We start from the raw sequence: 25,613 nt of genomic DNA, 5'->3' as shown, positions 1-25,613 counted from the left end.
CCTCCGACGGCATCACTCATTTTAACACTAATACGAAAAAACGTGGGATTCCAGGAAACAACGAAACTTTCAGTTAGAAAAAAATGAAACTTCCTGTACGGCGATAGCAGAACAGAATGTAGAAAATGTATGATGTCAGGAAACATTATTTAATAGAAGTGGGGATTGTTCTGTCTAACCTGTAGAGTGGGATATGCAAGGTAAAACCCCGCTGGACAGCAGTGAAATGACAGTTTTAAAAGAGTTTCTTTTTTCCGAGGCCCTGTGCGACTGCGCGTGACAATTAGAGTTAAGTGTGAAATGTGTCACATATTTCAGTGGCGGCAGAAGGCGCTGTTTCCCCGCGCACGGGTTTGAAATCAAAGCCTTTGTTCATCTAATATTTCCACTTCTCACAATCAGAATGAGATTTTTTGGCCAAGTGTGCTGATGCACACAAGGAATTTGCTGTACTTCTAGATGCTTCCAGTATTTACAGACAACAAACAGTTGACATTATTCCATTCATTTATATTTTTCATGCGGGAGAATAGGACTTTCCTCGGACCAGCAGCCGAAGAAATGGCATCTGTTCAAAGATGAAAGATCTCTCAGGATCCAAAGTTGTTCAGGGTGACGTTCTCTCCTAGCGAGTTTCCTGAGGGTTTCAGATGATGCTTCTGAGGTGTGTAGAGTGACAGAGTGGATGGCAGTGTGAAACTCGGGTCCGAATGAGGGCGAGCACCTCCACGCTGAGCCTGCTGGACTGCAGGAGGGCATCAATAATGCTGGCAAAGTGTGATTCTGCACACAGCGCCCCAACTGTCTAGACACACACACACACAATGAATCTGAGACTTGCATAACCACGACAAAGTGTTCAATGCTGTTTTGGTGCCAAAAAAGTATGGAATGGAATGAAATATAATTGTAAGTCTCAACATTTTGCTGACTCCCCACCCCCACCCCATGTCACACTCGAAGTGAAAGGAAAGCGAGCGGAACGTGCTGGAATGCATCAAGGTCCCCAGTGTCAGTGCGGTCGTCCCTGAGCAAGAGGGGCCCCACCCACAGGAAACACATCGTAACATCTCATTGAGAGTATCAGACAAAATGTGCCCAAATTGAGATAAAAAGCTTGTTTCCTGTAGAAGGTTAACGTGTTGGGGGGGAGGGGGGCGGATCAGTGGCAGCAGGGTTTGCCCCTCCCTTGGACCATCTAACCCGTGTAGACTGCCAACACCTTCTGTAAACAAGTCGGAACAGGTGGACGTTTTGTGAGGCATCACCAGAGGAGGTCCTGCAGCTCGTGCTTGGAGCTTCTACTCCCAAAGCTCGGTGCTGCTCAGGATCTTCTCGGGGATGTCGCTGGTGCCCACTGTAGTGCTGCAATGCCGAGAAACCAATCAAGATGAAGTGTCTCTCTGGGTGGCACACATCTCCGCTCGGAGAGGCACTTATTAAAAGAACATTATTTTTCATCCAAGAATACACACATGCACCAACACACACATACCAATCCAGACAGATTTAAATGCAAATTTTTATTGCAAATAGATAATTCAACTGTGATATAAAAACAGGAGAAGAGGTGACCGATACGAGTCACTGTGCACGTCAAGCGGAAAGCGGCTCATAGTTGTGGAAGTGAATCCCTTTGGAGCTGGTGATCTTCATCACGGCGCCATTGAGACTCTCGTCTGTAATGATCCTCATCATCCCCTCGGCGATCAAAGATGGCCTGAAATAGGAGGGAGCATCAGCAGTTGTGCCCGCAGTGAACGTGAGGTGTTCAACCCCCGAGACAACAGGTGGCTGTAAAGAGCACATGAACGAAAGAGGAGTAAAGGAGTAACTTAGTTCAACTCACTCCCTTGAGTGTTTACAGCTCCTGTCTGGTGTTCCTCAGTGTTAGTGATCAATAACCAGATGAGGAACCCAACATATGTTTATGGGATGTACTGGTCAATGATCACCATCAAATTGTTGTTTGTGGAGCCAGTGCACTGTTTAATTTTCAATATTTTAAAATTTAAATTTAAATTACTTGTCATGTAACTGTTAATATAAATATTGAAATGAAAAATCCTACAAAATATATTTACTCTGGCTAAATCTGAGGCTATTACAGACACTACCATGAAGAAATTGAGGGATGTCTGTACTAGGTCACAGTCCACACTTCTGTGTTTGGACATATTTGGTTCGTCAGTTGGATCAGCCAGTGATGACAATATATCCTGGCTCTCTGCTATATGTGCTATATGTGCTATTTTTATCTACTGACTTATGGAGCAGATTGGCGCCAATGTCCACAGTGTCCTTTCTTCTCCCTCTGTTTTCCAATAAACGTTTGTAAAATAGGGCTGGTTGAAAACATGTACCTGGATTATCTTGTAGTGTCAAACAAAGATTAACGTTTTACACGTTGACTCAACAAATATTGTGTGAAGGTGTTTCCACGGCTTCTCTCGGGTTTGTTTTCCAAGTAGAAAAGCTCTTAGAGATGTTTAGGAGCCACATGAATCTAAACTGCCCTCTGTGTGTGTGTGTGTGCGCGCTTGAATGAGTGTGTGGCTGCCCTGCAATGGACAAGTGTACTGTCTGTCTTTCATACCCTATGTTTCTGAGATAGGCTCTGGATCGCCATGACCCTGCATTGAGCAAGCGGTGATTGATGGATGAACCTCAAGTTACCCATCACAATGTCCGAAATGGAGGGTTTTTAAATTCCTTGCTGCCATAAATGAACCTTTGACGGACAAGGAAGGTTCAAAGTGCTCAAGAACACAGCCCAGACTCTTCTCTCCAAAAAAGGATATCAACCCTGTGGAGAAATGAGACACCGTGCAATTTGGGAGTGTTTCTCAGAGCACTCTCGTTCGGTAGTGGCGTACAGAAACAGTGGGTTGTGATGATACACGTTCTGCTCATTCTTTGGAAATTAAATGTTTTGTATGGTGGAGAAGGTGAACTAAGACTAATCAAACAATTAATTATAATGCTTCATAAATGTGGCTCAGCACTTCCCAGCATGCCTGGCACATGTGGTGGGAAAATAATGAAAATGGGACTCTTGAAGCGGCAGCCCCCAGGGAGCGGTTCCCCGCAATTTCTCCCTGAGACTCCGAAGCCGGCTTGTTGACGACTCCCTTACTTGAGCACGCCGAACTTGTCCATTCTTTGCTTGAAGTCGTCCTTGAACTTGACGAACTTGCCCATGTTGTCCTCCTGACTGACGGTCTGCAGGAGCGGCGTGTCCACGAAGGCTGGACAGAGGACGTTGATCCTCACGCCGTAGTTGCCAAGCTCAGCTGCGTCCTGCCAAGTCAACCGATCAGGAATTTTTGACTTGTACTCATTTGGCCAATTTCATCATCTGTAGCTTTCGTAGTTTTGTTTTACAGATTTAAATAAGCTGGTTTAACAGTCACAGGCTGGCTAGTGGGAAGCTAGCCAATTGCAGGCCAAGTGCCACGAAGCTAGCTATTTGTAAACCGGATCCATCCAGACTAACTAATCAGAAGACTAGCCAATTGCAGGCTGGCTGAAGCAAAGCTAGCCAGTCACAGACAGGCAACCGTCAATTAGCCAATCGCAGGTCGGCTGTTCCTAAGGCTAGCTAACTGCAGGCCAGCTTCTGGGGATTAGCCAACTGCAGGTCGACTGCCGCAAAGCTAGCCAATCGCAAATTGACTACCCTGGGCTAGCCAATTACAGGCCGACTTGTGGAGACTAGCTACTTGCAAGCTGGCTCAAATCAGGCTAACCAACCGTAGGCCCGTTGTCACAAGGCTAAGCAAATGGCGGTTAGGCGCTGTGAAGCGGGCCCATTGCAGCCTGGTTACTGAGAGCCGGCCAATCGCGGGCCGGCTCTAGCCGGGCCAACCAATCGCAGGTGGGTTGTTACGACACAAGCCAATGTACTCACGGCGAGGGCCCTGGAGAAGCCGATGACACCGTGTTTGGTGGCCGTGTAGACGGGCTGGTGTGGCGAGTGCAGGAACGCTGGAAGCAAGAGAACACCCTTGATGTAACGTACAGAAGTGAACCTGAGCTCACAAGGGCTCCCCGCTGTTGTACCTCCGAGGGTTGGAGCTCAGCTCAACTTTGTGCAGCAAAGTATATGTAGGAGAAGTTCTACAAATGCAAAAACACTTCAGTGCTTCTAAACAAGACGCCACATACATTCATTTACGTGCAGCCCTGCACTGAATTCACAAAAACAACGTAAATACTGAGAATCATACGGTAAAATGGAGTGAACGTCTTCCTCGTATAGAAACATGCAGCTGTGTAGCAGTGAAAACAGTAATAATTTCAAGGACACGTTTTTACCTGCAGTTTGGAAAGAGGCTTCATTTCGGACCTCAAGTGGGTTAATGGTTAACGGGAGTTTTTTTCGGTCCCCGGTTATGAAAATAAACAAATGTCATGAGGCAAAGCTCAGAAACATTCGCTGGCTCTCGCCGAAGGCCGAAGAGCCGAAGGCCTCCGGGGCCCACGAAAGGCAACGGCACAGTAAACACGGTACCTTACACAACCAACAAGGAGCGCACTCTAACATGACCGCAACTGTAAATGACCGTGGACAGAGACAGAGAGAAGAGCCACCTGTTCATCTCCATTCAGATGCAACTGTTGTCCCTATAAGTCTGGTGATGGCAGCTTCTCTTCTTTCTTTCAGAGGAAAAGATGCCAGGCGGGGTATTTAAGTGTCTAATGGGCCGTGAATCTCAGAATAACAGGTTAAATGGCGGGTCGGGGCAAGTGCTCATGTTATTGTGACGGGATCCTCGTATCTAGGAATGCGCAGTGAGAGCGAGAAACGGGCAGTCGGACTCTGGCGGGGGGGTGGTTCCGGCTAGACGTTGTTTTTTTCTTTTTATTTTGTCTTATCTGTGTCCCAGACCCGTGAGCAACGCCTTGTTGTGCATACCGCCACCGCACTCATCCATCCAGGGACGCGATGTACACACTGCCACAAGTCTCCAGAAGCGACCAGATAGCCTTCAAACAACAGCAAACACTTAATATTAAAGCAGCGAAAATGTCTGATGTAAAACGACGGCAATGAAAAAAGAAAACATACCTCCTATGTTTATATTTATATTATCAAGTTCAGTGCTGGAAGCTGCAGGCTGAGGGTGAACCGCTGTGTGTTGCCCAACATGAGTCATCGTCGAACCCTGGTACTACGCAAGCAGAAGGACAGCGGGGGGGTGACCGCCGTCTTGCTGACGCGTGGCCCGAGTGATCGAACCCTTCACCGTTTGGCAGCGGGTGCAAATCTCAAAGTCTGACTTTAATTTGCAGTCACATACCTCAGTATTTATAATTTCCGATTAAATAAATGGTTTGAGCAGCATATGAGCCTTCTAGAAAAAAGCAAACAGTGTCGTGGAATTGACTTATAACAATAACTCCATGTGAGTTATGCTTGAGAACCTCTAACAGCTTTTTGGTTCGGAAGAAAAGAGGTTTCGCTCTGGTCCACGTCTCGAAAGCGGCCGCAGACACTCCAAGAGCCAAGAGTGGAAGCCAAGAGACACTGAGGTCACTTGTATATCACATGGAGCTTCGTGTGGTCAAAAATGGTTACAAATGGATTACGCAAGAAAACAACACACGCACACACGCACACACAGAGCTGTAGGTCATATAGTCACACCCCAGTGCTCGGGTTCTTTGTCTCAGAGACAGTAAAATGTCCTCTGTCAGTAGTTTTGGGTTTCATACTCAGCACTTACACTGGTTTGCTGTCCAAATGACCAAAAAGGTCTCCAGTGAGGGTAAGAAGAAGAGCTAACGGCACATTTCAGCAGTGAACCGGAGGGGTCCAAAGCATCATAAACTGAAGGTGAAACGCGGAGCCGCATCACGGTGCCCTCACTGGACCTGTCCTCACTGTTCCAGCGATGGACCGCACTGACCACACATTCACAGCCTGAGCTCCTTCTCAGAGAATCATGAGCAATAACCTGGATGCACAGCGATTGCGTGATTTATGGACTTCACGTTCAAACCGGCAGGGTACTGGAGGGGTACAACACCCTTTCCGAGTCTTACTTCTTAACGGTCTTTCCTGCTGGGATACGCTCCGCACCCCGCTGGGGGATAGTATTTCACAATATCAAAGGGAGGCTCTTGAAGCTTTTTGTTTCCTGGAACAAAGTCGTGCAGCGGACATCCTCCAAGTGAACATCGAGATGGTAAGTTTCTGTTTTGGCTTCTGCAAACGCGAATGTTTATCTCCTGCCGCACAAGCACCATCTCCTTATCGATTGATGTGTGCGACGCTGCAGCTCACTATTTGAGGGACATGTGTGGTGTGCGGTGTGTGACGTGTATGCAGCGCTCTGCTGTGTGTGTGTGTGTCTGCCCCCAGGTGACCTCCTGGCTGAGCAGGAAGATGTTGCTCAAAATGACGCCGTCAAGTTCACGGCAACAAAGTAGCACCGGGACAGACATGTCAGGACCTGATGACACACACAGCACAGGTGACACACACATACACACAGGCTACTGACTAATGTGAGCGTATAAGTATTATAATCTAGTGTATTTTCTCCAAAGCACCTTAGATATAGCATCTAGTACCATCTATTATCACCTAGAGCAGGGGTTCTTAACCTGGGGTCTGTGACCTTGGATGGGAGAAAAATGTATATGTTTATTTTCCCTAAGCTCTAACTGAAATGTAGTATTTCCATCAGTTATGAGTGCAGGCAATATTAATATTTTGATTACACTGTCTTTCTATGTAATTGCTTTCCTTTGTAATTGTATATTTTATTTTGTGCAATTAAATACATTATTCTGAGAGGGGATCCACAGGCTTCACCAGACTGTAGAATGGGTTTGATAGGTCGATGGCATAAAGAAAGTTAAGAACCGCTGATCTACGGCAGGGACGGGCCAACAGGACAACTCATGCTTTTGTCCACCTCCGAACAAAGTCACGGAGGTGATCATGTTAAGCGGGGGATGTACATCTAACAGCGCAGAGCAGTGAGAGGCGAGCCGAGCGGACGCGGTCCAAGGCTGCTGAGTCCACCACCACCCAGGAGACGGGGTCTCAGGGGTTTCCCTCGAGCATCCCGGGTCCGGGGGCCGGCATTCACTCACCTGCCATGGAGGACACGTTGATGATCACGCCGCCCTCCTTGCCGTGCTCCTTGCTCATGTAGTCGAGGCCCAGGTACGTGCCTTTGATCACCGACGTCTGCATGGGGGGCAAAGAAGAAAACAGCGAGTTCCTCACTGGTAGTTAAGGAACACAGTTAGGTGTGTAGAGCACAGGGATACTGCGGGGGAGTGGTGACCAGGTGACCCAGTGTGTCCTCAGATGAGTTAGTGTGCGAAAAGGATGGAAGCGCAATGACCAGGTTCACTTGGATGGTCTTCTCCCAGTTCTTCTCGTTATTGATCCCTGCGTTGTTGATCACAACGTCGAGCCTCCCGAACCGCTCCACGGTCCTCTTGAACGCATCTGCAAAAGCAACGGAGAGCCGTTTCCGCCCGCGGAAAAGGCAGGTAGCCGGGCGGTTCAGCCGGGTGCGCGCACCGGCGCCACGATCGAGCCCCGGATCCGAACCGTGAGCAGCAACGGAAAGCGACGTTTGCGAGAGCAGATCTTTTGGGCAGGTTCAGAAACATTCCTAGGATGAGGCCCGGGGGGCGTTTGGACAGGAACGCGGCACCTGCGCAGGTGGCCCCTTCCGTTTACGCATGAAAGCGCAAAAGATCCAAATGGACATGGGGTCTCTGCTGCGAGGATACGAAAGGAAGGAAGGAAGGAAGGAAGGATGGAAGGAAGGAAAGGCTCGCGGCCGCGCGCTCACCTTGCAGGGCTCCGCTGTCCGTCACGTCGCACTGGATGAAGAGGCTCTTCTCCTCGCCGAACTCCGCGTCCAGCTTCGTCTTGCTCTCCTCCCCGACGTTCCGGTTCAGATCCACCAGCGACACCTGCGCGGGGACACCGTGTCACGTGAGGAGGGGGGGACCAGGCACACACTCGCTGTCCCGGGAGAGGCGCTCCCCCCAGCTCCGGCCACCCCACCCCACCTGCCGGCGTACCCCCTACGGCGCGGTGCGTAAAGCGCGCACCCACCCGGCAATCGCTCATCAGCAGCGCCTCCGCGACCGCGCGTCCGATTCCCTGCGCGCCCCCGGTGATCAGGGCCACCTTCCCGCACAGAGCCATGCCTGTCCCTGCGGCGGGGAGCGCGGCGGAGCGGCGCTTTAAACCTTGTCGCCTCGGATCGGACGGCTGTCGGAAGGGGGCGGTCCGGGCGGAGCGCAGAATCACCCCCCCCCCCCACTCCCCCGAGCGCGTTCACATTCCTGCCCTGCGAGTCTCCGCCGGGGTGCGCGGACGAGGGCTGCGTGCTTGCGTTCGAGCGCGACCGAGCCCGCAGGACAAGGAGGCTGAGTGACACGACGATGGTGCGGATTTACCCGAACCGAACGTCTGTGGTAAAGTACCACACTTTGAGTTCCAAAAACGTTGTCAGAACCTGTGACCTTAATCTGTGGGGAACCTGCTGTCGGGTTTCCTTGTGTTCGCATTTATTCTTTAGCTGAAGTCACCAGGTGCTTTTTTCCATCACACTGAGAAGGATTCAGCAGATCTGAGGGACAGCAGGAAATTATTCCACTTTTGCGTTGACCTTCAGTCTGGTTAAGGTGTAGCAAAGAGAGCCTTATTTCTGCTTCATGAGTTAGACATGAAGGAAAATCTCTACAAGAAATTCCACACACACACACACACACACGCACACACTCTGGCTGAAACCACTGGTCCCGAGCAGGGTCACGGCAAGCTGGAGCCTAACCCGGCAACACAGGGTGCTGAGGGGGGAGGGGACACACCACAGATGGGACACCAGTCCACCGCAAGGCACCTCAGGCAGGACTCAAACCCCAGCTGGGGTTCAAATCCTGCTTGGGGTGCCTTGATGAGACCTTCATACATGCCCCCGCCCCCCAAGAAATTCCATCAAACTGTAATTCCCTCTTATACAGATTCTCTTATTATTATCAACCTTTAATTGACACCTCTGTCCAAGGGGAATCTGTGCTACATTCCCAAATTTACAGTGATTTACCTATTTATACAGCAAGCTGAAGCTATTCTTACTGTGTCCATTCAAGGTGTGTACCTTGATTAGGAGTCTGTACCCTGAGAGATTTGAACCCGGGACCTTCGTACTGCGAGCTGGGAGCTTGAAACACTCTGCCAACTGCTTTTAACGTTACATAAGATTGCTTGTGTTGTGATTAAATGGTTTTGTTAGTATTAAATTATTAAACCTTGTTCAGCATTTAAATGTCATGTCCTTTGTTCTCTGTTTGAACTTCTGGATAAATCCACTTCAAAAATGTTTTGTGTGCCTGTTGCGACCTTTGAGCAACATGAAGTCTGTTAACTGATAACACAGCTGAGAAAGCGGCGCATGTCTATGAACACGTGACTCTGTTCTGCAACTAAGTGTCTAACTAAGCCGTGTAATTTACTGTGTAACCTGATACAAATGGCCCAGGTGAGAACAAGAAGCCATGACTCCAGGACCACGTGAGGTGCTGCCCAAACCACATTCCCTGGAGACCCTGCCACATCCTGTGAGGTTTGCCTTCATCACCCAGCTGTATTGTGAAACGCATCCTCACACTCGCCATGTCCCCCTGCTGCAGTTTCTCACATCGGTCGACGTCCACCTTCCATATTTACATCTACATTTACATGTATTTATTTGTCAGACACTTTTCTCCAAAGTGACGTACATCTTATAGAAAATACAATGTTTTCATTACATTAGGAGAAAGAGACACTTTGATGCAGACGTGTGATTCTAAAGTACATTTAGTTTCTTTCCACCATATGAACCAATGTTCATCACATGAGTAGCTGCATAAAACTTCACCAGATATCAATGATTCCTGATCACCTTCCTTGTGGGTTTTTTTTTTTTTTCTTGAGAACAGGGGGTTTATAAAGGGGGACAGGGTGGCGTGGTGGCGCGGACCGGGTCTTGCTCTCTAGTGGGTCTGGGGTTCGAGTCCTGCTTGGGGTACCTTGTGATGGACTGGTGTCCTGTCCTGGGTGTGTCCCCTCTAGCCCTATGCCCTGTGTTGCCAGGCTAAGCTCTGGCTCCCTGCAGCCCTGGATGGGACAAATGGTTGTGTGTGTGTGCATATAAACATTTACATTACATTACGGGAGTAGCTGTGCAAAGGACTGATCTGGGCATCATCTTGTAGTTATAGTGCATGAACATTTATATCTTAGATGAACTAAAGAGATTATGGGTGAAGTGAATCTGGAAGAGGTGAGTTTTAAATATTCCCTGGTACTGCTCCTTGCCAACAGTACAGTGCACGATTGCAGGATGTGTTTCCGTGAAACAAAGGGTCCAAAGCAGTTGCTCAATACAGGCAAAATAAGAAGAGAAACATTTGACTCATTAGTACATCACCCCATAAATACTGGAAGCACTCCTGTGTGTGAGGGACACGGTGGTGCTGAAGGTAACGCTGCGCTCCTAGGCGGTGGATTTGGAGGTGGATTCGACTCTAACTCAGCCTGTGCGGACTTTACGTGTCCTTTGCGTGTCTGCGTGGGATTCCTCTGGGTGCTCTGGTTTCCTCCCACAGTCCGAAGACGTGTTTCAGGTGGACTTGTTACTCTGAATTGCCCGTAGTGTGTGTGTGTGTGTGTGTGGGGGGGGGTGCGTGCGTGTGATTGCCCTGTGATGGACTGGCTTTCTGTCCGCTGTTTCCTCCCTTGCGCCCCATGCTTCTGGGAGAGACTCTGGACGGCCACAACATTACTGATTCTGGGTGGACCGATGAACTAGTGTGCGCAATATGTGTGCATTTCCTCCAAGACCTCCATTTGCTCTCCAATGATCTGGAGCAAAATTTGAAATCAATACGAAAAACATTTGCAAGAAGCGTTAATTTCTGTATCATCTGAGTAAAAGAGAGAAACACGGTAATTTTAGGAAATGTGTCAAAACCCAGAGAAAGTCCCCATTTTGATCAAAAACCACTCTCATCTGACCATGGAATGACTTTATTTTCTTCAATCTGAAGGATCTTGAGTTATATGAAAATAATTTACACATGTACAGAGAAAAAGGACAGTTCAGTACTTCCTGACAGTCCCCTGTAACACTGCTGTTTTACCATTATTCAAAGTAAAATACACCAACACTGACATCAACTTCAGTTCATGCATAACACATAACTGCATTTGTACAAAATTTAATGTCAATGAAAGTCACTTGCATTAGAAATGAATGGCAAAAACATAAACTCAGTACTGTGCCCGAAAGGTAGAAGTATTAAAATTTTAACAGCTATAAAAACATTGTCATTGTAAGGAATGTGTGAGTACATCTGCGTTTAAGAAATGCAACAGTAATTTTTCTTGGCTCAAATCATGTTGAAATTGTGAATAACTCAAATTAGTGAGATGGGGCCACTTCATCATGCCTTTGGTGACTTCACACAAAGTTTGTCCACACGTTGCCAAATGCCCCATGGAATTACGTCTTACCCAGAACGATGTACCCGGTAGATCTATGAAATGGAAAACATTAAAACCCACAATATCAGGGGCTTTTTTAAATCAGTGATCCAACACATGCAAACTTTCTCAAAGTTGCGCATACAGTTTACCAGAAACCATTTTTACGAACATACCCACGTATTATTTTTGGAGACACTCAGACCATTTAGGCTTTTTTGCATCATTTTGTGTTAATTTTGCTCAGCAGCACTTCTGCTTTTCGACTCCACCGACGTGGTTGGGTTTCAACTGGCAGAAGCAGCATCTTTGTCTGTACTTTGCGTATTTCTCCCTTTTACACTCACAGCCCCTTAAGTCTCTCCGTCTTACCTGAACTCCCGTGCAGCGGGAATTTTTGCATTTATATGACACTTTCCTCCCAAGTGACTTAGAATGTAAATGTATATTTGTTCTTCCATTTATACAGCCAGATAATTCTACAGGAGCAATTGAGGGTAAGTACCTTGCTCAAGGACACTAGAGCTGGAGGTAAGACTCAAACCTGCAACCTTCAGGTCTAAAGACAGCAGCTCAAACCACTATGCTACCAGCTGTCCCACCATCATAGGGGAATCCGATGCACTGATTTAACTCCCACGTGTCCCCTGCTCCAGTTTTGCGTTAGAACAACGAGACCCTTGGCCGGAATCGCAAGGACGGCGGTGCTGGAAGAACCATGTGCTCAAATTGCTTTCAGACACAACGATGAACGCGGACGTTGCTCCCCATTGCCGAAAAGCCCAACCCACTTCCTTGTGAGTCAAAAAGTGGTTCCAGGGGATTGGCTCACATGGGTGACATGACCCATGAAAGACCAATCAGGTACGCGGTGCAGAGGAAACCTTTCAGGGATTGGCTACCGTCCCGCTAACAGTGTCTTGGCCTCCTGGACACTACAGGTACACTAGTAACATTGCCGGACAATGTCAAAGACATCCAGAGCTGCAATAGCGGTGCTGTTTTGGGTGCTGTATCAAAAAACATGGTGTGGAATATTGGCAGTTACGCTGTAAGACACGAGAGTAGACATCACTGACACATCCGAGCCGTGGGTGCGGGCCCTGTGAGCGTGCGGTCGGTCGGCCGCGGCTCCCGCCCCGCTCGTCTCCGCTCGGCTTTGCATAGTGAGCGCGCAGTCCCCCCCCTCCAGGCGTGAGACCTGTCTCTGTCTCGGGGGGGGCGGCGGCCGCCGACCTCACTGCTGGTGGACGTCCTCGTGTCTGAGGATCTTGTAAAGGACCCAGTAGAAAATGTTAAAGAAGAGGAAGGCGAGGGGGAAGCAGGCCCGCGATACGGTGTCGATCTTCTTGGCTCTGTCGATGAAGATCTTCCTCATCTCCTCGTGGCTTTTCGCAGCCGGGGGGGCCGGGTTCTGGGGGGCGCTGTTGTTGGCGGCGATGGCCCCGTCCTTCCCGGCATTGCAGGGGGCCCCCGCGCTGGCGCTGATGCTCTGGCGGCCTTCGCGGGCGTCGCCCTCCTGCAACCACAGACACCTTGAGCGTCTCACAGCCGTTCTTCATACCTCCAGCTTTCTGGAATTCTCAGAATGAGCTGGAACTCTTCAAACTATCTACATTAATTGACATTTAACTGTAACATTGCACTCAGTTAAAGGGTTGTTTCGTTTAATTAATATGAAGTTATACTCTGAATTTCATGGCATTTTTAAATAAGGACAAGACCCTTCCTCTGAAATGCCACCGGTTATTAGCACATTAATAAATAAAGCGATACATTTAAAGAAGCAAAAATAATCTTTATGTTGAGAGATGCTTGATAAATCTGCCGAATAGACAGAGGAGTCTCAGAATGAAGACGTTTAATGTCAACTGGTCAAATAAATACTGTCGATAATTATAAAATCCCCAAACGCAGAATGTTTCTGTCAATAAGGTCAGGATAAAAATCACACCATAAGCTCAGTTGTGTGACAAAGAAATGGAAAACATCTCAAAGTGGGGGGGAAGCACACACGGCAAACACGGCGCGGCGGTGTGAGCGTGTGGAGCGGAAACGCACGTCAGTACCACGGTAAGGCAGGACGTGCTGTAGTGGGACAATCAGTTTTATCTCTCTTTTTGGGCTGAAGGATGACAGAGTTGGGGAATGGAAATAAGACGCCTCGACCGTCCTGATGTCGCCAGACCAGAGAAACACCGTAATCACTGTGGGCGGTGTATCTGGTTTGTAACACTACGAAAGTGTGAGGCTTTGGAGATGTTATCTGATGTTCTGAGTGCTATCTGGTGCAGGGGGAGCAGGGGGTCGGAAGCACCGACACCATGCTTCGAGGCCTGATCGGTATCTCGACAGAACACGATACGAGCTGCAGTTACGGGGAGGGTCGGCCCAGCTGTGGAAATGACGTCCTGCTCCGTCCCGCTTTGTCCCACTCTGTCCCACTCTGTCCTGCTGCGTCCCGAGAGCGACTCTGCTGACCGAGGTGGCCGAGCGCCCTGCCGCTGTGCGACCCCGTGACCGCGCCATGCACGACGGCACTGCTGCAAACACACACAATGCCATAGCGATGCGATTATGTTTGGGGATGTGCAACGCTCCACCACAGAACTTTATCTTTTTTAGTCAGCATAAGTGCATTGTCAGCATGTCCTCCATGGCTTGTCTTTACATCTCACAACTGCATGAACGCGATCTTCCCTCCGGCTTCCGTGAATCATGTCAATATGTACAATTATGACAAGATGTGACGCTTTGCATTACCCTCCACGGATACAGAGTCCAGTGGGACCCTGTCACCCATAGGCAAGGGCCTCGCCAGTGTATCGTCCGTGACTGAGTGTGTGAAGCAGCTATCAGGGCCTCACCCTTTGCTACCCGTTTGCTTATTAATATTTTGGATGCGTTTCGCCCATTAATTGGGAGGAAAAGCTGTAAGACGGCAGTAAACCGAGCAGCAAAGCCTGGACTGGAGCCTGGACCGGATCATCCGGCTGGTGGGAATGGAGTCACTGAAGGATTGCTGGGACAGCAGTGCCGGGGAAGGGAGTCAAACATGACAGGGATGAACGATCATGTGTCCTATCACTGGGAGGGAAGCACACATTGTGACACAAACACGGGTACGAGGGGACCTGTGTATTTACCCTGCTGTGAGGACTGTGGATATGACCCACTGACCCATAATTAGGCTCTGTGTTTCTCAAAGCACTACTACGGCGCAATGAGGCAACACTCCTATTTCCAGCAAGCACCCGATCGACAGCCTTCCACCAAAACTGTGGAGGGCAAACGAAAACAAACAAACAAACAGCAAAAGGGTTTACACATGTATGCAGGAAAGAAACTTCTCTGCTATAAGGTAAAACATGGTTTAAATTTGGGATCTTTGAGCTGAACTTGTGACCGCCGAGCGGCTGAACCGTCCCTTCGAGTGGGAGTCGCACTCTTCCGGCCTTTGCTACGGCAGTTCATCCAAAATCCAAACTGGACTGTGACTTGTATCACGCGATGCTTGGAAACAGGTAGATGGGAGCCTCATCCGGACAGCGAGTGCCAAGGGTACGAGCACGACTGCGGAACGTGAAAACAGGGTAAAATAGAATCTTATCATAGTGGAAATCACAGCAACCGAGCATGCAGTCAAATCGAGGAATAACGTAAAATGCACTGAACAAGACATGACGAACACAAAGCAACACAGAAGAAACAAAAAGGCTGTCCTGGTTTACTTTCTTTCATCATCATTTTCATTTCCTCTCCATTTCTCAGTATTTTTTTCCAGAACTTTTTGAATATTACCTTGTGAACCGTTTGTAAAATTCTGCATTAATGAAGCACAAGAGCATAATCTTTCATCAGTTACAAGGTGTATTGTTCATATTGAGCATCACGTGGTTCTAGATGCGTGGGCGTCGTGTCCTCCCAGTTATCGCAGTGTGACTGTGGTGAAAATCTCGTTTCTCTGATCAGACTGATCTGCAAGAGTTCGAGCGTAAACCGCGCAGTCAAAGCCACGCAATACATCAGAGTAGGGGCCTCACACAGAAACGTAGGCCGGTCCTTCTGAGAAGCAACAAGTTCAGAATCCTCCTTCGGCGCAGTACCTTCCCTGTACACTAAGGGGCAGGATAACCAATAGTTTTTAATATCCACAGTCCCACAATACCCACTGTCTGATGTCAAGTAAATCCTTTTATACACCTATAAAAATGGATTTACTTGACATCAGACAGTGAAAAAAACGTAATTCCTCCATACGTTTATATTCAGTGCTTTAAAAAAAGCTAGTTCTTGCTGAGAGTAAAACTAGCCAGGTATTGTCAATGCATTCAAAAATTGTTTGTTTAAATAAACGAATTTGTATCTAAGCTTACTACATTTATTTACTTAGAAGAGGCTTTTCTCCGAAGCGACTTCCAACGAGCTCTATGTAGTGTTATGAGCCCACACACCTTATTCACCGCGGTGACTTACACTGCTAGATACACTACTTACACTGGGTCACTCATCCATACATCAGTGGAACACACACACTCTCTCTGTTCGTCACTCACACACTATGGGTGAACCTGAACGGCATGTCTTCAGACTGCAGGAGGAAACCAGAGCACCCGGAGGAAACCCACACAAACTCCACACAGACCGAGCAGGGATCAAACTCACGTCCTCCCACACCACCCAGGCACTGTGAGACAGCAGCACTACTTGCTGTGTCACCTTGCCACCCAGGTCATGAGTGTTTGTGTGGGAGCGTTCCTCCACCATGGTGCCGTCTTTACCCCAAGAGTCAGGGTTCAACAGCCAGCAGCCTTGGAGAAGAACACTTGAGAACTGTGCCCACTAGTGGTGGTGGTCCACTAGACACCCGGTCAGCCGGTTGGACTCTGGCCATAACGGAGATCACGAGGACCTCCTCCAGGACCCATGTCTTCAAAGTCGTCTTGTCTTGACATTTCTCTTTGTGCTCTATTTTGGCTTAAAACAACCAGACTTTCTGAAATTGTGTCATTCCTTCATTAAGCAGCAACCTTTTGTGTAAATAATTTTCCTTGTACACACACACACACACACACACACAAACACATACACGAATGCATGTCATAAGGTGGTGATGGAAAAACAAAAGTGATTATTGCTAAGGGGCTTACGACAGGGAACCTGTCCTCTCTGTCCAAATTCCATCCATCCATCCATCCATCCATCTTCCTCCGCTTTTATCCGGGGCCGGGTCGCGGGGGCAGCAGTCCGAGCAGAGTCCTCCAGACTTCCCTCTCCCCGCACACCTCCTCCAGTTCCTCTGGGGGAACCCCAAGGCGTTCCCAGGCCAGCCGGGAGACATAGTCTCTCCAACGTGTCCTGGGTCTGCCCCGAGGCCTCCTCCCAGTGGGACAAGCCCGGAACACCTCCCCAGGGAGGCGTCCAGGAGGCATCCGGAACAGATGCCCGAGCCACCTCAACTGGCTCCTCTCGATGCGGAGGAGCAGCGGCTCTACTCCGAGCTCCTCCCGGGTGACCGAGCTCCTCACCCTATCCCTAAGGGTGCGCCCAGCCACTCTGCGGAGGAAACTCATTTCTGCCGCTTGTATCCGCGATCTCATTCTTTCGGTCATGATCCAGAGTTCATGACCATAGGTGAGGGTAGGAACGTAGATCGACCGGTAAATTGAGAGCTTCGCCTTACGACTCAGCTCCCTCTTCACCACAACAGACCGGTACAATGACCGCATTACTGCGGACGCCGCACCGATCCGTCTGTCAACCTGCCGCTCCATTTTTCCCTCACTCGTGAACAAGACCCCGAGATACTTAAACTCCTCCACTTGAGGGAGCAACTCCCCCCTAACCCGGAGGGGGCAATCCACCTTTTTCCGACTGAGAACCATGGCCTCGGATTTGGAGGTGCCGATTCTCATCCCCGCCGCTTCGCACTCGGCTGCAAACCTCCCCAGTGCACGCTGCAAGTCTTGGCTTGATGAAGCCAACAGGACCACATCGTCCGCAAAAAGCAGAGACGAGATCTCGCGGCCACCAAAACAGACACCCTCCGTTCCCTGACTGCGCCTAGAAATTCTGTCCATAAAGATAATGAACAGAATCGGTGACAAAGGGCAGCCCTGGCGGAGTCCAACATGCACCGGGAACAGGTCTGACTTACTGCCGGCAATGCGAACCAAGCTCCTGCTCCGGTCATACAGGGAACGAACAGCCCGTAGCAACAAGCCCCGAACCCCATAATCCCGAAGTACCCCCCACAGGATGCCACGAGGGACACGGTCGAATGCCTTCTCCAGGTCCACAAAACACATATGGACTGGTTGGGCAAACTCCCACGAACCCTCCAGCACCCTAGTGAAGGTATAGAGCTGGTCCAGTGTTCCACGGCCAGGGCGAAAACCGCATTGCTCCTCCTGAATCCGAGGTTCGACTATCGGTCGGATTCTCCTTTCCAGTACCCTGGCATAGACTTTCCCAGGGAGGCTAAGGAGTGTGATCCCCCTGTAGTTGGAACACAATCTCCGGTCCCCCTTCTTAAAAAGAGGGACCACCACCCCGGTCTGCCAGTCCAGAGGCACCGTTCCCGAACTCCACGCGATGCTGCAGAGGCGTGTCAGCCAAGACAGCCCCACAACATCCAGAGACTTGAGAAACTCGGGGTGGATCTCATCCACCCCCGGAGCCTTGCCACCGAGGAGTTTTTTGACTACCTCAGCAACTTCAGCCAGGGTAATGGACGAGTCCCCCCCCGAGTCCCCAGCCTCAGCTTCCTCTACGGAAGGCGTGTCGGAGGGATTGAGGAGATCCTCAAAGTACTCCTTCCACCGCCCGAGAACATCCTCAGCTGAGGTCAGCAGCGCACCACTTCCACTGTAAACAGTGTTCGTGGAACACCGCTTGCCCCCTCTGAGTCGCCGGACGGTTTGCCAGAATCTCTTTGAGGCCGACCGAAAGTCTTCCTCCATGGCCTCACCGAACTCCTCCCAAGCCCGAGTTTTTGCCGCGGCGACTGCCAGAGCCGCGCTCCGTTTGGCCCGTCGGTACTTGTCAGCTGCTTCAGGAGTCCCATGAGCCAGCCAGGCCCAATAGAACTCCTTTTTCAGCTTGACGGCATCCCTTACTTCCGGTGTCCACCACCGTGTTCGGGGATTGCCGCCGCGACAGGCGCCGGAGACCTTATGGCCGCAGCTCCGAACCGCCGCCCCGACAATGGAGGCGCGGAACATAGTCCATTCAGACTCAATGTCCCCCACCTCCCTCGGGACCTGGTTGAAGCTCTGTCGGAGGTGGGAGTTGAAGACCTCTCTGACAGGGGCCTCCGCCAAACGTTCCCAACAGACCCTCACTATGCGTTTGGGCCTGCCAGGTCTGTCCAGCTTTTTCCCCCGCCATCGAATCCAACTCACCACCAGGTGGTGATCAGTTGACAGCTCAGCCCCTCTCTTCACCCGAGTGTCCAAGACATATGGCCGAAGGTCAGAAGAAACGACTACAAAGTCGATCATCGACCTCCGACCTAGGGTGTCCTGGTGCCAAGTGCACTGATGGACACCCTTATGCATGAACATGGTGTTCGTTATGGATAAACCGTGACTAGCACAGAAATCCAATAACAACTCACCGCTCGGGTTCAGATCAGGGAGGCCGTTCCTCCCAATCACGCCCCTCCAGGTATCACTGTCGCTGCCCACGTGGGCGTTAAAGTCCCCCAGTAGAACGACAGAGTCCCTAGTGGGAGCGCTTTCCAGCACGCCCCCCAGGGACTCTAAAAAGGCCGGGTACTCTACACTGCCGCTAGGCGCATAAGCACAAACGACAGTGAGAGACCGTTCCCTGACCCGAAGGCGTAGGAAGACCCTCTCATTCACCGGGGTAGACTCCAACACATGGCGGCTGAACTGGGGGGCTATTAATAAGCCCACACCAGCCCGCCGCCTCTCACCTTGGGCAACGCCAGAATAGTGGAGAGTCCACCCTCGATCGAGTAGAGTGGTTCCAGAACCCAAGCTGTGAGTGGAAGTGAGCCCGACTATATCTAGATGGTATCTCTCAACTTCCCGCACCAGCTCAGGCTCCTTCCCCGCCAGTGAGGTGACATTCCAAGTCCCAAAAACCAGAGTTGGCGCCCGAGGTTTGGGTCGGCCAGGCACTCGGCCCCGACCACCGCCCAAATCGCAATGCACCGGCCCCTTACGGTTTCTCCGGCAGGTGGTGAGCCCACCGAAGAGCGGCTCCACGTCATGGCTTCGGGCTGAGCCCGGCCAGGCCCCGTGGGCATAGACCTGGCCACCAGGCGCTCGCATGCGAGCCCCCCCCCCCCAGGCCTGGCTCCAGGGTGGGGCCCCGGTGACCCCATACCGGGCGGGGTAAATGAAAGCCTTGATTTTTCCTTCATAAGGGGTTTTTGAACCGCGCTTTGTCTCGTCTGTCATCCAGGACCTGTCTGCCATGGGAGACCCTACCAGGGGCATATAGCCCCAGACAACATAGCTCCTGGACTCATTCAGGCACTCAAACCCCTCCACCACGGTAAGGTGGCGGTTCACGGAGGAGTCTGTCCAAATTGGGAAACCCATTTCAGTGTCTCTTTCAGAGCCCTGCCTCGCTCACCACCGCGATCCCTTTTTATTGTCACCGTGTGAAGGCGAGACAAATAATACCGGTATTTTTATCTTTTTTACAACTTAAGTACAAAGGTTAAATGGCATTCCCAGGAACAGTCATTCTACCACAAACCGAATCAGCAACTTCACTTGTATTTTTCCGCATCCGCTTTTCATTTTGGCTTATAAATTTCATTAAATAAAACCAATTACATTGTACATTAACTTAGGTACATTTTCAAAATAACTTTAGAATACAATATGTTTTTTTGTGTCTATCTAAACTTGATAACTTGAATAACACATGTACTGCATCTGTTATTAGTTTCTTTTTTGTCCTGTGGTTTTTTTTTTTTAATATTTCTTAATGTGAAACAGAAATGCACTTTTGGAGTAGTTTTGACGGTACCTTGCTCTTCTTCCTCCTACGACGGAATCTTAGCAACTCCTTATGTTGCCTGGAGACGAAGTTCACTGCTGCGTACTCGAGCAGAGCAGAGAACACAAACAGCAAACACACGGCCATCCAGATGTCGATGGCCTTCACGTAGGACACCTGAGCAAAGTTAAGCGCGCACACACACACACACACACACACACACACACACACACACACACACACATATGTTTACATCACTTTATTAATAAACAGCACTTTTTATCCATGTAAAATCCTCTTGGTTGTGTACAAATTCTTATGCTGCTTACACAGGTTATTTTAATTAAACGGGAGAAAGCTAATTACTTAGATACAAACATAATTATTGCAAACGCAGGCAGGATTAGTTGCTCCCCTCAGTAACACTGATCTCCAGCAGCCATGACTGCACCATGAAGCAGAAAGCTGTGGGACGCCATACCTTTGGTAGGGAGGTCCGGGACCCTGAGCTCTGCGTGGTCATCGTGAGCACGGTGGTGATGCCCAGGGCCACCCGGGCGGGCGCGGCATCCATATTGATCCAGAAGGACACCCAGGACAGGATGACGATCAGCAGGCTAGGGATGTACATCTGGATCAGGTAGTAGCCCATCTGCCGCTCCAGGTGGAATCGCACCTCAATGCAAGTGAATTTCCCTTGGGCAAAGAAACCAGAAAACAAGCTCCCTGGTTAGTCGTTAGCTCAAGATCAAGCATTAGATCAGTTATTAACATAGCCATTAGCTTAGCCTTTAGCTTAACCGTTAGCACAGGCTTTGCGTAGCTGCCTGCTGAGTGTTGGAAATAAGTCCTGGGACCTTCTGCGCTCAGGCCCCATGTGGAAAAGGGTAGGGAACGGAAGGAACGGGAAGATGAGTGGACAGCAGACCCCTGATGGAATACGCCATGACTGGTGTCACCTTGTCGCCTCATGACGATAACAGTGAGCCTAAACGAAAGAGGCAAAGTCAAAGTAGCCTTCTACGGTTTGAATGTGGGGGAAGGGAGGGCGGCTTTCCGTTCCCTGCATAACGTGCTTAATTCCTCCCCCGGGATCATAACTGTGTGAGGTCAGCGGTTACCATGGCAACTCAGTCAAACAACAGTTTGAGGAATGCTCTCAGAAATGGTAAGAAGAAAAAATGAAGGTGTGCAGCAGGAAGACTTTCACGTGTGTGCAGTTGGTCACCCTTGCAGAGATGCCAACATCCCTGCGTGTCCTTGCGTGTGTGTGTGTGTAAGGACAGCAAAGGTGTGTGTCTTTGTGTGTATAAGGGCTGTATGTGTGTAGCAGATGTACACTGTGTACAGTGGAAACAGGTGTAACGGTGGCCAGCAGGACAGCCAACAGAGTGACTGACAGCCCTGAGGGGCGCAGACACCAGGGAGCAGCGAGATCCGCAGTGAAGGGCCCTTCTTTTCCCAAGATGCACTGCGGCACGCACTGTTTCACGGACAAAGGCAACAGCGGTTGCGCGTGCCGCAAGCAATTTCGTATCCTGGAATTCGATGAATGCCCTCCTCTCCGTGGTAACAGCCACAGGTGTCATTAGCCGGGATAAGCAGGTGACACATTTCAAATTCACGGCTGAGTGAGATGGTATCTGGTCCTCGCTCATTTCTACAATTGTTTTCCTCCCCCTGGCGACAGCGCTGACACGCAACATCTTTTACAACTCACAGAGCCCAACAACTCAGAGATGAGTTGCGTGTGCTTTCCTCACACACCGTTTTTGCAAAACCTATACATGTGAAAACAAACGAGCAGAGCAAGGAATTTGCTTGGTGAACCATGTGTGACCGCACCGTATGATGTCATATTGCAGAGTGGACCAGCGCTATAACCCACAGAGCGCAACTCCTTCGACCATTAAAACACTGATGCTGTGAAAGCGGAGCATTCTGGAACAGTCCTGTCTGAGTCAAGTCCATACATCTTCTGTTGATCAGCAAAGCGAAACAGACTGAAGCCTCTGTTGGGTCAGTACTCAAGTAGAAAATATCGTAACGTCGATATGTTATGCAGAAATCCATAACTCCTGCCACACCGAGATCCAAAGAAAACGCCCCTTGCAGCCTGGAGGGGGAGTTTACACTTCATAATGAGTCTTGTGTGGCGTTTGAACTTTGTTTCTGTTTGAGAAGCGAAAGCAGGCATGGTAAACCGTACCGTGGTAGCAGGGCTCGCTCTGGAGCGGTGCAAACTGTATAGTGACGTATCGTGTAGAGCATACTCCAGGACGCACCGCAGTACACACTGCACAACACACTCCAGTACACACACACAACACGACACACTCCAACACGCACACACACTGTGGTCGTATAAAGTCCGCGCAGCAGGTGATGAGGTGGTGAGCTTCTGCCTCTGGACTCGCAGGTTTGCATCTCACACCTTTCATCAAGCTACTTGCTCTAAATTGCTCTAGTAGAAATTACCCAGCTGTAAAATTGTTAAATCAGCATAATAGCCGAACGTTGTGAGTTGTCTCTGTTGCACCAGGTTGCCATGGCAGACACAGTAAATCATGGTATTAAGTGCCATAATGGAACCCCTTTGTTTAATTTTCATAATTGCATCTTGGCTGTTAAACACAGCGAGCTCCTCATTTGAATTTATGCTCATTTAACGACGTCAGAACAAAAGGGCACATTTTTTCAGATTTTAATCTGTGACCCCGAGGCTGGTGGTTTACTGGTCTCACCATCGATTGCTAAGATCGATACGTCTTCCACCAGATGAAATGGAACAGAAGCCTGACATTGATTAGTTTCGGGGAATGATTAATTCTGCCGTGAGAGGTTTTGTCTGATGCAGAAACCCCCACCCCCACCGTCACGGGGCTTGCTGTCAATCACAAGAACGAGTCTTAAATGGGTTCCCCTTTGTGGTGGTTGAGGGATCGATGCCCCGCATCTACAGCGAAAGTCCCACTGGGCCCTTCTTTGCTTGTGTCCTTGGCCTTGCGCCTTCTCAACTCTGCAGCTACCCTTCAGCACGTGTGGCGCGCGGTTCCGGAAGTGCCGCGATGCGGTTGCCGTTAGCAACGGACTAACTACGGGGTGTGTGCGAAGCGATGCCCAGGAGCGATGAGGCAGAATTGGCCCCTTTTCGACGCACACAGAAAGAAACACACTCACCCACCCCACCCCACCCATTGCATAGAAATGGGATTAATGTCTGCAATAACAGGAGGGCCTCAAAGTGATCCTATCCGGGTTTCAGAGTGCACGCAGGCGGGCTGTTTCAGCAGCAGACATGATGGTTCAATCAACGGTAAAAAAGCTCTTCTGACAGATATATGGTTTGGTGTTGAGCAGAGCCTCGATCCCTTTTATTTTATGAGCCTGTCCCGTGTGCATGTGACATACAGCTAATGGCCTGCCGCTAACCTGCCAGCGACCTTGTTCTGGATCCAGGAAACCAGGAAATGCGTGCGCGCGCACACACACACACACACACACACACACACACACACACACACACACACACACGTAGACGAAAAGCCCTTTCTTTCAGCTCCCGTTCGAAGGTACGAGACCATGCGATGAAGCCGGAATTTTGCGACAGATTCGGTGATTATGTGACAGCCGCCGGGGAACAGCGCTTATGATGTGAACATAACTGAGGGGAGGAGAGCACGGAAAACACGCTTCTTCAATTCCGACATGGGGAGGCTCCTCCTTCCCCCGGTGCGACACACCGTGCAGCAAGGCCATCGTTTGGAAGCGATTCTTGCGCCGTGGGTGTGTTTGGGTCTTTATTATTCACCCTGTTTTAGCCTTAGTGAAGGACAACAAAGCACGGCATGGAACGAGGGATGACAGCCACACATCGGGCACCTGATACAGTTGGGGACCCTGAGTGGTCCTGTGGTTCACATAATTTGAACTCAGTAGAGCTGTTTAGAACTTTACTACAGTAAAGCTGGTATGGAATCCAAGTATGCAGGCTCCTTCAATGACAAGACTGACACAAATCAGCCTACACCTGGCATATTGAGCAGCAGGTAAAACGTTGCTTTGTGTCCCTACCTGTGTTGTAGTGCTTGGTGCAGTAGCGCAGGTCGTTGTCGTCCTTCAGGATGAACTGGGGTAACGTCAGGCCCTCGGCCACCTGCACCGGCCCATTTTTCTGCCACTCGAAGATGAGGTCGTTCATCGTGTAGCCGACTGCGGCGAGAGCAACATGGGGAGGATTAGTGAGCATCTTCATGGTATCTACAGTCAACGTGACTGCGAAAACAACTGCATGGTGAAGGTCGTTCGTTCAGAACCCACCTCCTGCTGTAGAGCCCATGATCAAGGTACTTACCCTGAACTGATACAGTGAAACTTACTTGGCTTTATTAATAGGTAAATCAGTGTACGGAGCTGAGCATAGAAACCTAACATTGTTAGGTTTGAATAAAGGTAGCAGGTAAAGATTGTTATTATTATTATTATTATTATTATTATTATTATTATTACTGCAGTGGGTTGAACAGGGTCCTGCTCTCTGGTGGGTCTGGGGTTCGAGTCCCGCTTGGGGTGCCTTGTGACGGACTGGCGTCCCGTCCTGGGTGTGTCTCCTCCCCCTCCGGCCTTACGCCCCGTGCTGCCGGTTTAGGCTCCGGCTCCCCACGACCCAGCATCGGACAAGCGGTTTCAGATGATGGTGTGTGCGTGTGATAATAATAATAATAATAATACTACAGCTGTGGCCAGAGATATATTCCACTATAGGCTCTAAGTCTGTCTCAGCAATACTTACTTGTTTTACTAGGTTAAACTGAGACAGGTGTCCAAGCCACCACCTACAAACATATGAGAAAATTGTACGATGTACTATATATGTGACCTAATATTTGGGGTGACCTGCAGAGGAAACTAAACTGAAAATGAGCAGGTTAACTAGTCAGACATCAAAATTCCATTGTTTATTAATGTTTACCCTTATTAGGGTCCACCAGAGTTACGGAAGTGGACACAGTGGTGGTCCGGCTGAACAGGGGTCTAAACCGACCAGGTTATTATTTCTACAGCTGCTTCATTAGCCCTCAGGATTCTTTACCGCTCAGATTTTAGCACCATTTAAATGTCA

At 49.7% G+C, this 25,613-nt stretch overlaps 2 protein-coding genes across 2 annotated transcripts in view; both read right to left on the bottom strand.

Annotated features, from left to right (window-relative positions):
- Positions 1-1,504: 1,504 nt before the first annotated feature.
- hpgd (15-hydroxyprostaglandin dehydrogenase) lies at positions 1,505-8,230 on the bottom strand. The gene is made up of 7 exons (XM_029259160.1): positions 8,093-8,230; positions 7,824-7,947; positions 7,365-7,471; positions 7,108-7,204; positions 3,911-3,987; positions 3,137-3,300; positions 1,505-1,720 (listed from the first exon to the last, which is right to left on the bottom strand). The coding sequence occupies exons 1-7, from the start codon at positions 8,183-8,185 to the stop codon at positions 1,597-1,599; spliced, it is 786 nt and encodes a 261-aa protein (XP_029114993.1). The 5' UTR covers positions 8,186-8,230; the 3' UTR covers positions 1,505-1,596.
- A 3,970-nt stretch (positions 8,231-12,200) lies between these two features.
- The window catches only part of glra3 (glycine receptor, alpha 3), a 36,921-nt gene continuing 23,508 nt past the window's right edge, over positions 12,201-25,613 (bottom strand). The window contains exons 6-9 of the mRNA XM_029258970.1: positions 24,566-24,703; positions 20,973-21,187; positions 20,522-20,668; positions 12,201-13,031 (exon numbers count right to left, since the gene is read on the bottom strand). Of these exons, the coding sequence (XP_029114803.1) occupies positions 12,750-13,031; positions 20,522-20,668; positions 20,973-21,187; positions 24,566-24,703 (782 nt within the window). The 3' untranslated portion in view covers positions 12,201-12,749. The remainder of the gene's footprint in view (positions 13,032-20,521; positions 20,669-20,972; positions 21,188-24,565; positions 24,704-25,613) is intronic.

The sequence above is a fragment of the Scleropages formosus genome, chromosome 16 (genome assembly GCF_900964775.1).
Source record: "Scleropages formosus chromosome 16, fSclFor1.1, whole genome shotgun sequence".
Classification (NCBI taxonomy): domain Eukaryota; kingdom Metazoa; phylum Chordata; class Actinopteri; order Osteoglossiformes; family Osteoglossidae; genus Scleropages; species Scleropages formosus.
Note: the sequence above shows the minus strand (reverse complement) of the source record. Positions and strands in the feature narration are given on the sequence as shown.

What these genes read in the sequence shown, in the direction of transcription:
- hpgd (XM_029259160.1), bottom strand. Translation starts at nt 8,185, where the DNA reads ATGGCTCTGTGCGGGAAGGTGGCCCTGATCACCGGGGGCGCGCAGGGA. An exon ending in CAACGTGTCCTCCATGGCAG is followed by an intron (nt 3,988 to 7,107) that starts GTGAGTGAATGC and finishes TCTTGCTTCCAG; the next exon opens with CGTTCCTGCACTCGCCACAC. An exon ending in GCTTCTCCAGGGCCCTCGCC is followed by an intron (nt 3,301 to 3,910) that starts GTGAGTACATTG and finishes TTGACTTGGCAG; the next exon opens with GACGCAGCTGAGCTTGGCAA.